Here is a 17,916-nt window from a genome sequence, read left to right on the forward strand (position 1 = left end):
GCACGCTTGCTGCGTCCTCATCCTCATTTCTTCAGCCACGCCCCTTCCGTCCTTGCTCTCTCCCACCTCTGCCCAGCAACTGTTCTTTCTGCTTCCGGGTCTAGTGTCAGCGGAAAAAATGGTGGCGCCCGTGAATGTCTCCCCTCTGATCAAGGTGAGTCTCCACTTTGGCTTCGCCCCAGGCCTCCGGGAGGAGGGAGGGAGAGAGGGTAAGGAGGCGGAGATGGAGGCTTGGGAAGATCGGACCTAGCCAGCCTTATTCCCCGCTTGGGGATACTTGCACCCTGCCCTTGCTTCCCCGCCCTGACCCCGGGTGTCCGGGCCCCGCGCGCGCCGAAGGGGGTCGTGTCCATGCGCGCGGTTCCCACTGACCCCCCCGTGTGTGTGTTCTTGTGTTTCGCAGGTGGGACGGTATTCGGCCCTGCTCTTGGGCATAGTGTACGGAACGAACCGCTATGGTGAGTGATTTGTGACCCCCAGGGCGCCCCAAATCCTTGCTCCCATCCTTGTGGCTAGCGTCCCTTATCCTAGGTATACCCCTAAAAAACCCTGCCCTATCGTCCATGATCACTGATCACTGACCCCGCATTCAGTATTCCCTAAGCTCCTCCTTTGAAGAACAAGGGCTTAACACCCCAAGCCTTGGCCAGAAGGGACCCGAATCTAGGGTCTTAAGCATTAAGAGTCTGGCCCGGAGTCAGCAGCGACCGGCCCAGCGCAGGCCTAGGGAGTTGGGTTTGGGGTCTGAAGAAAGAGATCGAGGAACCCAAGGTCACTCAGATCAGTGGCCGAGGCAGGACTCGAACCCAGGTCCTATAACCCCATTCCATAGATCTCAATGAGAGCAGTCAACCTGATCTTGACATCCTCATCCCCATTCCCCTGGGGTCTGATACCACTTCCTTTATGAGTCCTGGACTGGAAATTACTTTGGAAACTGACCAGCTTCCCTCCCGCAGGTGGGAAGAAGGCAGATTGTTACTGTAACTAAAGCTGTCCTGGGAGGGCCACCTCAGGGTGACTTGGATGTCCCCCAGGATAATTTTTCATAGTTGTTCTGAGACCAGAAAAAAACATGTCTGGGTACAAAATTCCATGTATTTGAAGGACTTTTCATAAAGACTTTTCATAAAGCTGCCTCAATTATCCTTGTAGCCTCTGGCTAGGAAAAGTGGTGGAGGGTGGGACAGTGGTTTTTGTCAAATTCTAAACTGTTGCTTATTTACTGTGTTTAAAGATTTGTGAGGAAGACACAGACATAATAGACCATTTTGGACAGGCGTTTCCATTTTCACTTTCAGAATTAAGATCATATAATTACAAAATCTGGTCTGAAGGGACTTGAGAAAACACTCCAGTCCAATTCATTCTTGTAAGGTTGGGGAAATAAAGGCCCCCAAACATGTGACATACCCTCTTCCCCCTCTCCCCCAAAGTAAGAGAGTCACTATTGGGACCTGGTCCTCTGATTCCTAATCCTTTCTCTGAATATTGTTTTTCCTGCACAATTAAAATCATTCACAGATTAGAAAACTTGCAAAGTAAATGATGAGTAGTAGTTCTTCAGAATAAGATGAGGTAAGAGGCTATTCTCAAGGTAGAGGGTATCAATGTGGGTTACCTGCAGGAGATGCTGAGTCTTTCTGCAGCCTCTAGAATCATTATTTCTATGTCTACACGTGTGTACACACACACATGAAATAAGAAAGCTATATATACATGTATATACATGAGTGTATGTTTGTTTATTTTCCCCCTTCCTCTACCCTCTGCAATCTGTCCTGTCACTTTTCAAAAGTTCAGGAGGATGAACTTCTAGGGGTCTTACAAAGCATTTCATTCTTTTGTGCCCAAGAGCTAGGCTAACAGGATCATGATAGTGGGGAGACTTGTTTTCAGTGTTTAGATTTTAAGAAATAAGACGTTTTGGAAGTTTCAAAGCCTGGTGCCAGTTTGCAGAGAAATAGCTCTGGGACAAACACCTGTTACAAATATGACAAGCAAGTGAGGTTTATCTTCGTGAGTTCATGACTTTGGTTTATGTGTAAATGTGCAGCAGCCACAGAGGAGCCAACCTAAAAGTGTATCAGTCAGAGCCACCTCTCCGGTGGCAATAGCCTCTGAGCTAGTGAGTGATCATTTCTGGAGGTGGGGGACGGGGCTGTCATTGACAGGCCTCTGGAGAAATGAGTTCTATGTGACCCCCTTTATATTCTCCAAAGATATCCTTGATTTTTGCTAGTAAAAATGGCTTTATCCCTAGTCTGATCAGCTGCCCTTATGCCAGAGATAAGCCAATGGCGGGGGTGGGGGGAAATCTGTTGACTGGGTTCCTGCTCTTCCATATTTGTATCCCTGTAGGATTTTTGATAAATTTTAAGGAGGTGGCCAATGAGTGTTGATTTCCCCCACTTCCTCCCCCACCAAAATAGAATGAAAGACAAGTGCTTCTAGTTAGTTTAAAAATTATCTTTATGAGTTGGTTAAAACTGTTACCTAGACATCATTTTGGATAGAATACAAGTACTTAAAAGTTAATTAGCTCAGTCTTCTGCTTGAAGGAAGGCTGAGAAGCTGTGACTTGCCTAGGCTCACACAGGGAGTAAGCAGGAGTAAAGGAAAATGGCGAGCATTTATTTAGCACTTTAAGGTTTACAAAAGCTTTGCAGTAATACCTTGTCTGTGTCTCTCCAGAACCCTATGAAGACAGATGCTATTGTTATCTTAACTTTACAGATGGGGAAACCCATGTTTGAGAAGATAAAAGACTTGGGGTCACAGAGCAAGTATATCGAGGATTCATTCAGGTCTTCCCAAGTTCAGCACCAATACTTAAACCAAGCTGCAGAACCTGGGTTTGGATTCAGGTCCTCTGATAGCAATATAACATTGTGTTTGATAAAATGGCTGAAAGGAATTTTTATTTTAACAGCCTACCTGAAGCCCCGGGCAGAAAAAGAACGGAAACTAGAAGCAGAGAGAAAAAAGAAGGAAGAAGAAATGAGGAAAGTTCAGCAGCAATTGGAAGAAGGTACTAAAGCAAATATTGTGATTTTATAATTGAAGAGAATTCCCTATCTCCCCTTATATAAGGAGCATAAACTAGAGCTGCAGGACAGGGGATGGGATTGGGACTTTGGAAGTAAGTTTCCCTTCAGAGGGAACAGGCCAAGGTGATTGGCCATAGTGACTGCTGGCCCCCTGAAGAGAACCAAAGGGACCATCCCTTCCCCTGAAGGATCAGCTGCTGTCTCTGTAGTTTCCTTCTAGGGTTTTGGTGAGGGTTTTGTTCCCTGGAGACTCATTGACCTCTTTTGCTTAGATTTGCCAGTAATTATCCTCATTTTCCCATTTAGTTCAAAGGATAATATTAAATTAACAAATGCTTAAAGAGTTTCCCTGAAAGAGCATGACCAGGGATGTCAAGGAATTGTAGTATTTTCTACCATCCTTACTAAATGAAATCAGAATATTTGGAAATGCTTCCTAAAGAAAGCAGTTGACATAGAAAATAGATGAGCCCTGTTCCTGAATTTGATTTAAAATTAAGTGGAGAACAGGCACTCTAATATATATATATATATATATATATATATATTTTTTAATGTTACATTATTGATGTGGTTATGTTTTTATATAATAATAACTTATCCTTTTTCTCCCTCATTCTAGCCCGAGGCGACACCATATTGAAATAAGATTTGCTGTGTTTTCTTCTGCGAGAGTTGTGGTGTAATAAAGCTTTCTATGATGTCTTTTTCGGTGTTTATCTTTCTTGCTGCTGTCTCCAATTATAGATGAATTTGACATAAGACCCTCCCCCTCTCCCTTCCCCAGCTCCTGTGTGGCTGTTGATATGGTTGAAGGATGGTTGAGAGGAAGGTAGTTACTTTTGCTGTCACCCCAGAGGTCAGCCATTCTCCATTTTCTTTCCATAGTAATCTGTTATGTATCTTTTATCCATGAATCTTTGAATCAATTTATAGTCAGTCTCTGATACCTGGTCATGTTGAGAATGCTGTTTGGTCCCCCTTCTGTGAAGTTCCCTTGTAAGCCTTGGTTGTTGAGCTTTATTTGGGATAGGATATGCCCATTTCCCAAATGACATCATTGTTCTCTGGACTATCTTCTGCCTCACATCCTTTCACTTCTCTGATAACCTCTGATGCTATTCTGTTGGAACAATCTGGGCTGTGCTTTTCCCCAGGTCCTCATTGTCCCCAAGGTAGCACCGGCTGCTTCTCTGCCCCATCACCACCTTCTGTGGTCTTCCTTGCACTTCTGCATTAACCTGACTGACTGTTCCCCTTTACAAATTGAGTTTGACTTGGCATCCTTTCTCCTCCAGACCATCCTGGGGCCCCTCTGATCATTCTCTGCAAAGTATATGTTTATTGAAGTAGTTGCATTGATGCTGCTTTATGGTTACAAAGTAATTTCATAGATCTTTTATTGAAGTCTCACAACAACCCTGTGAGATAAGTAATACAAGGAAAATTCCCATTTTAGAGGTGAGAAAACAGGTCAAGAAGTCGTTCCCAAAGTCACAGAGCTATATGGACCTTTTACAGTGGTCCAACAGCTTCTCAAGTTTGTCCCAAGATCTCTTACACAAATATTCACAACTCACCTCTTTGGGAAGACAGACCAAAAGTTAAACATGCTAAATAAGTAGGTTGTGAACTCGTTTATATAATCCCTTAAAGTTCTAGTTAAACTAACTGTGGTTGTGGTGTTTGCCCACCATGAGAAGGAAGAAACTTTGCGGCACTTGTTACAAACTAAACCCTTGAGGTAATTAATGCCCTTTCACAAACGGGCACCCTTACCTCTCTCCATCAGCTTAGTGAGGAACAAAGTGCTTGCTGAATTCGCACTATTGTATTACTCACTGTGATGGGTTGGGAGAACAGCTTTCTGACAGAGTTTTTTAAAACTACATTTAAGCTTGGAACTATGTCCAAAGGGCTATCAAACTGCATACCCTTTGATCCAGCAATGTTTCTACTGGGCTTGTATCCCAAAGAGATCATAAAGAAGGGAAAAGTACCCACGTGTGCTAAAATGTTTGTGGCAGCCCTTTTTGTAGTGGGAAAGAACTGGAAACTGAGTGGATGCCCATCAATTGGAGAATGGCTGAATAAGTTGTAGTATATGAATGATAGGGAATATTATTCTATACAAAACTATCAGGATGATTTAGGAGAGACTTACATGAACTGATGCTGAGTGAAATGAGCAGAACCAGGAGATCAGCAACAAGATTATACAATGATCAGTTCTGTTGGACATGGCTCTTTTCAACAATGAAATGATCCAGGCCAGTTCCAGTGATCCTATGATGAAGAGAGCCATCTAGATCCAGAGAAAGGACTGTGGGAACTGATTGTGGATCACAACATAGCATCTTCACGCTTTGTTGTTTGCTTGAATTTTATTTTCTTTCTCATTGTTTTCTTTTTTATTTTATTTTATTTTTGTGCAGTAAGATAATTGTATAAATTTGCATATATCGGATTTAACATATATTTTTACCATGTTTAACATATATTGGATTATTTGCCATCTAGGGAAGGCGGGAGGAGGAATGGAGGGGAGAAATTGGAACACAAAATTTTGCAAGGATTAATGTTGAAAAATGATCTATTCATATGTTTTGAAAATTAAAAAGACTTAATAAAAAATAAAAATAAAACAAAAAAAATACATCTAAGCTATGAGGACCTGTAGATGCTGTAGTGGTAGAAAGTGTCGTTGAAAAAAGAATGAATTGATTCAGGTAAGTTGTCTGCTGTCAAAATGTACAATCACAATTCAGGATGGGTAGTTGTCCAGTGAAAGCTGAGCTGTGCTGGTATCTGGAATATTAGAAGGCCCACCTAAAGGAAGGTCTTCTAGGGGATTGATGGGAACATATGGATGGGACACCTATGGGATGAGAAAGCCTGGATGGGCTGCAAATCACTGTGGGAAAAGTTGAGATCATGGAGTCATTGAGACAGAATTAAGGCAGCACTTCAATTGGTGATGATAATGAGGTTTTAGTTTTATAAACTGCATAGATTAAAAGGTTTTCATGCAGAAAGTAGCACTCAAGCTCCATTTCTGCTTTGGTCTTTGCTAATAGATCAGATAGGACAAGTGTATTTTTCAACGAATTCACAACTTTAGCCACACATTAGATTTCAATGTTTTGTTTCACCTGGAGGGGTTTGGATGTAAATTTTATGTAGAGGAGAAGATAAATTAGAATACACTTCTGTGTGTGTGTGTGTGTGTTTGTGTGGCCAATCTACACATACACAGAGTACCTAGAATTCTTGGGGGAGGTAGTTCCTATTCAAAATCTTAAAGCCTTTTTAAAATGTGCCAAATTGAACTTTTAGTTCTTGGCTTTTCTGTAGTTTATAAAAATAGCTGTAAAATCAGTACATTTTAAATGTTAAAAAAATATTTTGGGTTTTTTTCTTTTGGATTTCCAGAAACCTGCTTATCTTTGCAGACTGTAATATGAAACATCAGTTCTGCAGGATCTTCAGCAAAGTGCCTGGGAGATAGGAAGACTCAGATGCCCAGCTTGGGGTATCAGTAATGGGGTGTTTAGAGGATGCAGCAGGTGGAAGATTGTGGAGGCGGACCTCCGTTGCAAATCTCGGTGCCAACTGCTATGAAAGAGAGAAAGAAAAAACATTTAAATCAGATTTGCTTGCTTTTTAAATTTTTTTTTTGGTGGTGGTGTTTTTTGCTTTTTTTCCCTCTACCATTAGAATCGGATTAACCATGGCCCTTATTAGCTCTTCAGAATAGAGGTCACTTTGTTATGGTCAATAAAGGGTCAAACATAGGATGGATGGTGAGCTTAAAGCTGATTATCTCTTCTTGAATTAAGCCTTCTAAAAATAGATCTTAACTTCATTTTTGTCCCAATAGCTGGGCTTCCAAGGATCCCTTAACAAGTTTAAAAAGTTTCACTTAACAATTGCTGCCCCAAACCACCCCAACAAGTATAAAAATTTCACTCAACAATTGCTGCCTCAAACCATCTCCCCCCCCTAAAAAAAAAGAAATATAAATAAATTCTGCTATAAAGAGCTCTAGATAACAACAATAATAGCTAGCATTTAGATAGCACTAAGATTTCCAAAGCCCTTTGAAATATCTCATTTTGTCCTCATAACAACTCTGGAATGTGATTGCTTTGCCTGTTTTACATTTGAGAAAACTGAGGTAGACAGTAAATGGCTTGCTGAAACACAGCTAGCAGGTGTTTGAGAATGTACTTGAACCCAGGTGTTCCTGATCCTATGCTCAGCCCTTTAGTGTCACCTAGCTGCCTCTATGATTGATTTTATCTAGATTATCTTGTTATAATGGGATTGTAATGGCTAAATCATATTTCTACTGTGCAGGATGAAACAACTTTAAAGTGATTTGAAACCAGCAAAGGGAAGAATAATATCTGAACATCTCACTCCCATTCCTTTCCTCCTCCTAACCTTTGCATCTCTGAGGCTGGTGATTTTGTTTTGTGGGTGGTTGGGGAGTCTAAGCGAGTACTTTTTGTCTGACCTGGGTGATTGCTGAGAGCAGGGCTAAGGGGCAGCTGAACGGGAAATGTTAACTGATGACAAGATAAATGAATAGTCAAGGATTCAATGATAAATCAGCTTAGTTCTCCTTCTGGATTGTCAGCATCCCACAATCCCAGCATTTTCATTATGGAGAGTCACTGTTACTTCTGCCAGAATAGGGCTGTAATAACTTGGTAGTTACTAAATCAATCAGCAGTGCTCTGGCTCTTTGAGCTTTCTACCAGGACATAAATAATTTTTTTTTTTAACATGAAATATTTGTCACTGATGGCTGCTATTGGGAAGAAGGTTGTTGCCCATGCTGGATTGATCACATACTTGTCTGCATTCTACTGTGACTGTTCTATTAACATTTAATACATTTTAACTTGGGGTAATTTAACTTGAAATGATGTTTAGTTTTTTGGCTGCCAGGAACTTAGTGGTGGGTAAACAATCCCAGTAAAAAGAAGTAGGGAGTGATAAACAAGGGATTTTTTTTTTTTTTTTTTTGGACATTGTGATCATGGGTATTTGTAGACTGTTTCTATTAACTATTTAATGAGATTCACTGAATTATCTCTGCAAACTCATTCTATTAGACAATAATACTACTAAGAAATAGCTAGCATTTATTTAGTGCTTTAAGATTTACAAAGTATTTATAAATATCTTATGTTATCCTTAGAACAACTCTGGGAGATAGGTGCTATTATTACCTCCATTTTACAGAGGGGGCATCTGAAACAGGCAGAGATTAAGTGACTTGCCCAGTGTCACTCAACTAGTAAGTATCTGAAGCTAGCTTTGAACTCAGGTCTTCCTGAGTGTCTCTAGCTGCATCTTGATCACAAATAGGTAGATTGACAAGATCTGGCAGAAAGCACAGGAAGGAGAAAGGTAAAGCAGCATAAAATTGGTACCCCCCGACTTTCAATTTTATTAGAAGCCTGTTGCTGGAGTGACCTGGTGTAATATACAGGCAATTCTCCCATTAGCTCCCATTAGATTGTAAGTTCCTTGAGGGCAGGGGCTATCTTTTGCTTTTTTTTGTATCTTCAGCTTTTGGCACAGTACCTGGTGCTTAGTAAATGTTTAATGCATGTTTACTGATTAAGTGTTCCTGCAAGCTGGGAAAAGACCTAGGGAGAATCACAAGGCAGACAGGGCGGTGCACCAGCCCAGATGATTCTAGTCTGGACACTAGTGTATCATGCCATTTCCACTCTCTGGGCTTTAATTTCCTCCCCAGAAAAATAAGGAACTGGGAGAGTTGATCTAAATTGGATCTGCAGAGCCCTCCTCAGCTCAGCGCTCTACGACTTTCTCTTTCTGACTGCAGTAATTTCGCTTGAGATTCAGCAGGTTTGGAAGAAGAGGAAGATGTGCATTATATTTGTTTTCCTATCAGAAGCAATTATTACCTGTATTAAATAAAAGCTGTTTTCTCTGATCTTCAGTTTATCAGAAGGGTCAAAGAGATTTTAGTGAAGATGAAAAAAATCTAAGAGGAAAAACTAAGAAAGAAGAAACTCAAGGAAGCAGAGAGACATTAAAATTGAGTTCCATTCACTAAGAGAAGAATGTGATGGAAAGGAGAAGATGGAAAGGGGGAAACTGAATCACTGGTCCACTGATGATTATTGAATAAGCCACTTTTCATGCTTCATAGAACAATAAGGAGGATCCCCAGCTATTAACAAGTGTGATTCCTTTCCCCCCCCAACCTACTATTGATTTCTGGTCAAAGAGATTCATCTTTGTGATTGAAAACACTCGGCTGAGGAGTAAGTAGAGAGGTAGTAGCAAAATGGTGGCAGATAAACCTGGCATAGCCAAGTGGGAAGAATGCTGTCTTTCTGTGGTTCTCGTTTCTAGAATATGACAGTCTATGGAGTCTAATTAAGTCTGGTGGCAGCTACCCACTTTTGCTGACGTCTGTGGGAATGAATAGTTTCACCAGAAGAAACTTGAAAAATCTTTTTTAGATAGTATGACATCCTGGACAGAAAGCTGAAGGAAATATTTTCAGCTTTCTTTCCAATTTAGAATTGGGATTTGGGGAGCAATGAATAGAGCGTTGGAGCTGGAATCAGGAAAATCTGAATTCAAATTAGTTATAGATACTTATTAACTATTTGACCCTGGGAAATCTCTTACTGTCTGCCTTAGTTTCTCAAAATGTAAAATGGGGTTAATAGCATCTACCACACAGGGTTTCTGTGAAGATCAAATGAGATAATATTTGTAAAATGTTTGGCACACTGCCTGGCACGTAATAGGAGCTTAATAAGTGCTTATTCCCTTTTTTTGGAAGACAAAGGAGGAATTGAGCATCTGGCTAAATGCCTATCTAAGAAAAAAATTGTATTTATAAGAAATCACATTTCAATAGCTCTTTAAAGTTTACAAAATACATTCTTTGATATAATCCATGAGGTGGGAATACATTTATTTATTATTCCCATTTTATTGAACAGAAAAGAGATCCTGAATTATAAAGTATTTTACAACACCTCAGAGATAGGAATTAAATGGTTTAGCTGGGATTTGAACTCAGGTATTCCCTCAACTACACAGTCAGTACCTTTCTACACATTAGACAGTCTTTTCTAGACTATAGTTCAATATTTTGGAATGCTGGACTCTGGGTCAGAGATGGAGAATCTCTAATGAAGGTCAGATTTCCCAATTTCAGAGAGAGGGCTTTAAAATGAACATGTTATACTATAGAGGACAAGAGTGATAGAGAAAGCGAAACAAGAGTAGGAGAGGTACAAGATCATTCACAATTAAAAATTAACTAAAAAGAAAGTTTGAAAGCATTTTTTGGGGCTCCAGATGTCCATATAAAAAGTTTGGGTAATAAAGTGAGCTTGTGATCCTAATGTAAAATGCTAAGTATGACCTTGGAGAGATCACTGAAGCACAGTGAAGGGACATTGCTCAGTAGGAACATAATATCCTCTGGACTTCCCCTTGTTTCTAGACTAGTCTGTGTTTCATGAGAACTGGAAAGTATTTATAGGATTAAAAATATTCCTAGAGAGAATAAAAAGAAATTAAGAAGGGGAAAAGGAAAGGTAGATGATAGTATTTTAGATATTTTTGACTAAATTTTTTTAAAAAAATGAACCACGGATACAAAGGATTGAATGAGCTTGGCTCCCTGCCCCCAGAGGTCTGATGAGGCAGTACAGAGATGGGGTCCTGCCGGAGGGCCAGGGGCAGAAGCATCCAGAGCTGGTGAGCTTACTTCCCATCCCTCCCTCCTGCATGGAGCTCGGGTTCAGACATTCACAAAACAGACATCGAAGAATGAAACATTTTACTGCTGTATCCCACTCTGGTGTTGGGGGCACGAGGAGTGCTGGGAGGAAAGGCTACATTTGGGAGGACGAGTTTGGTGGGGGAAGCAGTCAGTGAGGCACTACCAGTCACTTGAGCCCTGAATGCAGGACTTTATCCCCACACATCTACTCTAGAGGCTGAATTTTCATCCCGGGCTTCTGAAAAAAGAGCTGGGATTTGAGTATAGGAGAGAGGACTTTGGTAACTTGATAAAAGCAAAAGGCCTTCTGCAAAATGGGTGCTGGGGACAAGACTAACGTGTACACTAGGCTAAGCCCCTGGCGCTGGAATTGGCTGCTGGGAGTGCTAGGTTGGACCCGGGGGATATCCAAATGCATGAAGCTGGAAGCTATGCTACACTGTGACATGGTGGGGGGACATTGCTCAGTAGGAGTGTGTCTAGAGAGCATCCTAGGAGGGTAAGAAGGACTTGATATCAGCCCATCTATATAATATTTGGTTTTCAGGTCCCTTGGTATTTAGCCAATGGGAGATTTGAATGATGTTTTTAATACTAAAAAATCATATCATATCATAGAGAAGAGAGATTAGACTTTTGGGGCTTATTCTGTGTCTTTGGGAGACAGGATTAGGACCAAGGAATAGAAGTTATAGAAAGGTAGATTTTGCTTCAGCAGAAGAAAGGCTTTTTCCCTAAAAATTAAAGCACGAACTGCTGTGTCAGGTAGTGAACTTCCCATCACTGATGGGATAACAGAAGCTGGATAGCTACCAGGAATGTTCTAGGAGGGATTCCTGCACAGGAAGGGTGATCTGGATCACCTAGATTCTGAATTCTGAATTCTAATTCTGAATATCTGCACTGAGTGTTGGGGTTCTTAATGACTTTATCTTCAGGATATAAGTATTTATTGGTCAACTTTGGCTATGGTGCAATACCTTTCTTTGCTACAGGTTTCTCCTCTTCTTTCTTCTTTTCTTCCTCTAAAGCCTTCACTTTAGCCTCATACTCATCAGCCAGGGCCTTCCATTCCTTCCTGTTATTCTGCAGCCTGTCAAACATGGGCTGGATTTCCTCATGGAAACGTGAAAACTCCTAAATGGGAGAGAGGATCAGAAAGAGAGCTCAATATTCATGGATTTCATCTGGAAAAGAAAATAGTCTGAATGTATGTTAGTCATCATTTAAATCTATATTCTAGCTTTTTCCTTCCCTCCCTCCCTCCCTCCCTTCCTTCCTTCCTTCTTTCCTTCCTTCCTTCTTTTCTTCCTTTCTTTCTTCCTTTCTTCCTTCCTTTCTCTTTCTTTCTTTTTCTTTATTCTTTCTCTCTATTCTTCTTTCTTTCTTTTCTCTTTTTTCTTTTTCCTATTTATCTTTCAATCTTTCTATTTCTTTCTATCTGTATCTATCTTTCTATTTGTCTATCTTTCAATTTTGCTATCTATTTCTATCTTTCTAACTATCTTTCTGTATCTTTCTTTCTTTCAGTCTTTCTATTTTTCCATCTATCTTTCTATTTTTCTTTCTATCTATCCATCCATCCATCACTTATTTATCTATCTACCCATCTATCTATCTATCTATCTAAGTGTAGCACCTCAGGAAACAAAAGAACATAATTCAATTTTGGCAACCCATGAAGAGGAAAATTCTTGTGCTTTCTTATTGTGGGTCAGAAGCCTCTAGCACCAAAAAATCAATTATAGGCAACAAATGCCTCCTACAGAATGTGTGTAACTATGTCTTCTCCAAAGGCAGGGACCACATATTCTCCTTCTTTGTCTCCCTATGGGAAAGGATAAAGCAGGGGAAAGGAGGCTCACTAAGGCTTGAAAGATCATTTGATTCTTGGGAATTAATTAGGTTTTACCAGTATGATGGTAATAATGATCACCCCTTTCAAAAGGGCACAGGACTTTAGGATTTCTTTCCATCCCTCTCATACTCCTTTCTCTCTGTCTTGCCTTCATCACCTTACTTCTCTTCATCACACATTGTCCCACTTTCATCACTATTCTCTTCTCTCTCATTGTCCTTCCCTAACACTGACCTGTTCCCCTTCACTTTTCCTATTCATTGACCCGTCCTTCTCAGTCATATCCCTCTGCCATCTCCCTTTGCTATCTCATTGCCTCTTACACTGAAGTCCTCTAATGGAAGGACAGCAGAAAAAAAGATCCAGTTGAATATGTTGACAACATATGAATAAAGAGAGCTGATTCTGAAATATATTTAGCCTTCTCTCAGTAGAGAGGTGATGAACTGTTATTGCAGAATGCAGCATATATTGCAGCAGACCCAGGCAATGTTTTGGTTTGTTTTGTTCAAAAAGCATTTTTTGTTTCAATGGACGGTTCTCTGGGGGTAGAGAAACCAGTTATTAGGAAGCAGAAGTGATGTTAAAAGGAAAAAAAAGATAACAATTTTTTAAAATATGGAAAGCAGCTTTCTTTCCCCTCTGGGGAGAACTGATTGTGTGCTTACCTTGTATACAAATGTACATACGAAGTCAATGAACCCCACTTGCAGTTTAGGCAGCTCATCAGCTTTGTTTCTGTCCATCATGGGCTTGATAAAGAGGGAAAACAAGTTCAAGTGAGGACACAGGTTAAAGGCATAGCCTTTTTTATTCCCACAGCAGCACAGCCCTTCAAGGCAAGTTCCAAGAGTCCTGACACTAAGCTTACTGAAGACACACGTTTCTGCTTCCCTGGAGCCTGTCTGGGCTAAGATCAATGCACTTTTTACATTTACAAGTTTTAGGATCTCATAAAATAGAATTGTCTATTATTTTTAAATGTGGAAGAGTGGCAATCCAATCAATCAGAGGCATAAACTAGGTGTGAATAAAGCCTAGACATCTCTATTGAATCACCCAACCGAGCAAGGACATTAAGCTAGGTGTGAGAAGTCCGTGAAAGCCATTGGATAAAATGCATTGGAGGTATGTTAAGACTGCGTGAAGAAACTCAGTGACATCCCTGTGGGGTTTTGCATAAAATAGCCAGCGAGTTGGAACTGGGCATTCAAACACCTGACTTAGAGCCCCTGGGAAGGAATCTCTCAGTGAAAAGGAACACATTTCTGGTTCCCTGCCTGCCCCCTTGCCCAGGAGATTTCTGAACTTCTGGGAGGGACCTAGTAAGGATGGTCAGGGGTGGCCTAGAAGTGTTTTTGTAACTGCAAACTGATCTGCAGCATGAGCCAAAGATAAATTAGGTACGCTGAGGCAAGGTAGCTCCAGATCTCTCAAAAGGACCCCCCTTGAACACTCCCTCAAAAGTGCTTTTAGGAGATATGAGTTATTCTTTGCTATGTGTCCTTTTTTAGCTTAAACTGACTTTCCTCTGGGCTCCATATGTAACTTGTGGGAAAATGGATCATAGAGTTCTGTGCCAATTGGTTTTACTGTATCACCTTAGTAAACATCCCTCTCTAAAAGCTAATTAAGTCTATCTGAGTAATTAATATTGCCTAATAATCAATGGGGGAAGCATATTGGGGGGGGGCTTTCTTTGTTATAGAATTAGGAAACATTCCCTCCCCCAACCTTTCAGGATTATCTCTCCAGCTCTGAGGGAGGAAGTAGAAGGCACTTTCTGGAAATGCAGTTTGCTAGTTCGAGTTGGGGTTGGGCTGGGATTGGGAAAATGGTGTCAAAAATTTATGCTATAAATGTACCTATGCAAAAAAAAAGTTCTGAATATTAAACTTTTTCAGTCTCCAAAGTGGGGTTGTGACGTGACTTTATGAAGCAACTAACCAAAATGTGGTAAGAGAAATCTCATCCCAACTTTCCTCCAGGCTTTTCTCCAACTCAATTACTTGCCTTCTTTACCCACTAACAAACAATATTCCACCTACTTCCACAGGTGGCCTCCAAGGATATGGCTGCATAATTTCCCAACCTTTCCCCATTTGCACTGAACATTAGACCTTCAGGATGGTTATATCTGAACTGGTTTCTGAACCAGTAGATACAAGGACAAGATCTGCCTGTTGTCAGAACCTTTGGTAGGCTTTATTATGGGCTAATGACTGAGGAGTAAGAGCTCTTTTCTCATTTTCAATGGGACAGAGACAATGAATAAGCAAACCTGGATGGGTTGTGATCTGTACTAAAGAACTCATTATATTCTTCTCCTCAAACTATCCTTCTTCTGAATACCTCTATTGATCACCATTGTCCACCTTTCCTCCCTCTCTCCCTCCTTCTCCCTCCCTCCCTTCTCACTCCCTCCTTCCCTCCCTCCCTTCCTCTTTCTTTCTTTCTTTCTTTCTTTCTTTCTTTCTTTCTTTCTTTCTTTCTTTCTTTCTTTCTTTCTTTCTTTCTTTCTTTCTTTCTTTCTTTCTTTCTTTCTTTCTTTCTTTCTTTCTTTCTTTCTTTCTTTCTTTCTTTCTTTCTTTCTTTCTTTCTTTCTTTTCTTCCTTCCTTCCTTCCTTCCTTCCTTCCTTCCTTCCTTCCTTCCTTCCTTCCTTCCTTCCTGATTTCTCTACATCATTTGATACTACAGAGCCCTTTCGATACATAACTGTCTTCTCTCTAGGTTGCTACAAACAACATAAGTAGGTCACCAATAAGAAAGCTTATACTGGAGCATTTTAAAATATTAGAATAATTCAAACCTGTTTAAAAATCTTCCAAATAAATAGTTTCATTGGATTCTAAGCCCATTTGTCAAAAATTTAAAAAGCAACATCTTTCAATTACTTTGCAAGAAAAACTGAGTGACTTCAGGGAAGATGGAAATTTACTTGCCAAATTTCAACAAAAATCTTTGCAAAATTGGTGGATGAGACTGAAAAATGATCATGATGATTTACTAAATGTAGCCAACATCTTCCATTTAGAGACACATATCTTTGTGAGGTGCTCTTTTTAACTATGACAGCCATTAAAATTAAAATAAGCTTCATTTAAAACGAGAAACTCAGATGCCTATATCAAATTATTAAATCAAGATTTTCAAAAGCAATGAAGCATATTCAATCACATTGCTCTCACTAAAAATATTATCATTGATATTTTTACTGAAAACAAAAAGGGTTTATACCATTAATAAAAACTTTTATTCATCTATATATCATCCTTTAAGTTTTTTATTTTATATGTTTTATAATATACACAATTATCAGTATATAATTTTATATACTATTATATAACATGTAAATAATTAACATATATTTATATATATTATCAACTTTTTTTCTAATAAAGGCATGGAATCAAAAAAGTTTGGAGATTATTACTTTAAATTATTCACATCCTTGGATGTTCCTATTGAGTTCTGGCATTTTAATATGGATGTTTTTATGGTGTCATAATCAGCATGCATAAATTGTCCTATATATAGACTACTGCATATATGAACTATCCCCAATTCTAATATGCCATGATTAATTTCTTTCAATGAATTAATTTCAATTAATTTCTTGGGTATAGTTCTTCTCATTGTTACCTGCCTTTTGAAAGATGAAAGTAAATTAAGAATTTATTTGCTGCTCTGCAAATGTGTAAAAAGTTGGAAGTCCCTCTTCACTAGCATAGTTTACCTGTGAGCAAATTTTGATCTATTTTCCCTTGTAGTAAGGAACTCTACAATACACCATAATTTCTACCCTTTTATCTTCATCCTAATGTTTTTTCTTCATCATGATTCTCCTTCCCACAAGGACAGAGATTTATATGATATGATTTATCCGCTTTCTTGTTAACTTATTTCCCTCTTTCTGGGGAATTTTCTTTCATTGCAACAGCCAAGGAGTTAACTGAATAAAGATGCCTAAGATTGAATCCAAGGACTTAAAGTCTAATGACATGCTCAGTAATTGAAAGGAAACTTGGGAATGTTTTCTTTTATCCATACTGTCACTTAGCCCTGGTCTGGTAGGGGATGCTTCAGTATTCCAGAGATGACTAATTATGTGAGATTTTGACATACTAGCTGGTAAAGGGTCAATGACTAAGCAATAAAGGAAAAAGATACTTTGGAGGGATGAGAGTCTGAAGAAGAATCTGAATTTAGAGTTTTGTGGGCAAATCTGTCATCGTTATATGTTGGTATTGCTGAGTCATTTTTAAGTGATGTCTGACTCTTTGGGACCACACTGGGATTTTCTTGGCAAAGATAATGGAGTGGTTTGCCATTTCATATAAGGAAACTGAGACAAACTGAGTTAAATGCCTGGTCCAGGGTCCCATAGCTAGTAAATATCTGAGATCAGATTTGAATTCAAGAAGATAAGTCCTTCTGATTCCAAGCCTGGCATTCTATCCACTGTGCTACTTAGCTTCCATTATCATATGTACAGACATAAATATATGTGTGAGAATATATATATATCTATACACTATTGGCTTTAGGGAAGAAAATTTCACTATAAAGTTATATGAAATGTGGCACAGACTTCAGTGGTATTGTATTAGACTTATGTATTGGCTTAGAAAATATTGTTACATTTACTGTATTTAATCATTTCAGCAAGTAGAGGCATCTCTCCATTGATTTCTTTCATTGGGGTTTTATAGGATTTTTTTGAATGTACTGAATTAAATCAATACTTGAAAATGTAATTCTTTTTGCCTCCAATGTGAACAAAAATTCTCCTCCATTGTATCTGCAAGTCATGTGTCATGAATGTGTAGGAGTGCAATTGATTTTTCTGGATTTTCTCATCTTCCCAACTTTGTTGAACTCAATTATTTTCTTTCATCATTTTGGAGGTTGATTCCCTGGGATAGTCTTGCTCTACAATCAGATCACCTGCAACACAGGATAATTTGGCTTTTCTTTTTCCTACCTATTCTGTTTTCCTTGAGGTATAGTGGGTCGAGTGCTGGATTTAAATTCAGGAAAACTTAAGTTCAAATGCCACTTTGGTGTGTGCATGGGCAAGTCACTTTACTTCTCTGAGCCTCAGTGTTCTTATAGCTATCCCTGTGTAAAATGGGGATAACAATAATATTTAGTGTATGCCTTGTAAGGTTACTAAATGAGATCATGCATGTTATGGTGTCTTGTAAACTTTAAA

General features: G+C 39.4%; 2 protein-coding genes across 3 annotated transcripts in view; one reads left to right on the forward strand and one right to left on the reverse strand.

Moving 5' to 3' along the window:
* Positions 1 to 31: 31 nt before the first annotated feature.
* On the forward strand, positions 32 to 3,757 carry ATP5ME (ATP synthase membrane subunit e). The gene is made up of 4 exons (XM_012552431.3): positions 32 to 154; positions 404 to 458; positions 2,933 to 3,031; positions 3,673 to 3,757. The coding sequence occupies exons 1-4, from the start codon at positions 119 to 121 to the stop codon at positions 3,696 to 3,698; spliced, it is 216 nt and encodes a 71-aa protein (XP_012407885.1). The 5' UTR covers positions 32 to 118; the 3' UTR covers positions 3,699 to 3,757.
* Positions 3,758 to 5,764: 2,007 nt separating this feature from the next.
* Positions 5,765 to 17,916, reverse strand: part of PDE6B (phosphodiesterase 6B) — a 38,945-nt gene continuing 26,793 nt past the window's right edge. The window contains exons 12-14 of one of the 2 annotated variants that reach the window (XM_031942316.1): positions 13,369 to 13,452; positions 11,894 to 11,979; positions 5,765 to 6,662 (exon numbers count right to left, since the gene is read on the reverse strand). In XM_031942316.1, the coding sequence (XP_031798176.1) occupies positions 6,536 to 6,662; positions 11,894 to 11,979; positions 13,369 to 13,452 (297 nt within the window). In that variant the 3' untranslated portion in view covers positions 5,765 to 6,535. Of the gene's footprint in view, positions 6,663 to 11,822; positions 11,980 to 13,368; positions 13,453 to 17,916 lie in introns of both variants that reach the window. The other variant, XM_031942315.1, reaches the window with a different exon arrangement.

This window comes from Sarcophilus harrisii, chromosome 6 (genome assembly GCF_902635505.1).
Source record: "Sarcophilus harrisii chromosome 6, mSarHar1.11, whole genome shotgun sequence".
NCBI lineage: Eukaryota > Metazoa > Chordata > Mammalia > Dasyuromorphia > Dasyuridae > Sarcophilus > Sarcophilus harrisii.

Coding starts and splice junctions, on each gene's coding strand:
- ATP5ME (XM_012552431.3), top strand. CDS start 119: ATGGTGGCGCCCGTGAATGTCTCCCCTCTGATCAAG. Junction 459..2,932: donor GTACGGAACGAACCGCTATG/GTGAGTGATTTG, acceptor TTATTTTAACAG/CCTACCTGAAGCCCCGGGCA. Junction 3,032..3,672: donor TCAGCAGCAATTGGAAGAAG/GTACTAAAGCAA, acceptor CCCTCATTCTAG/CCCGAGGCGACACCATATTG.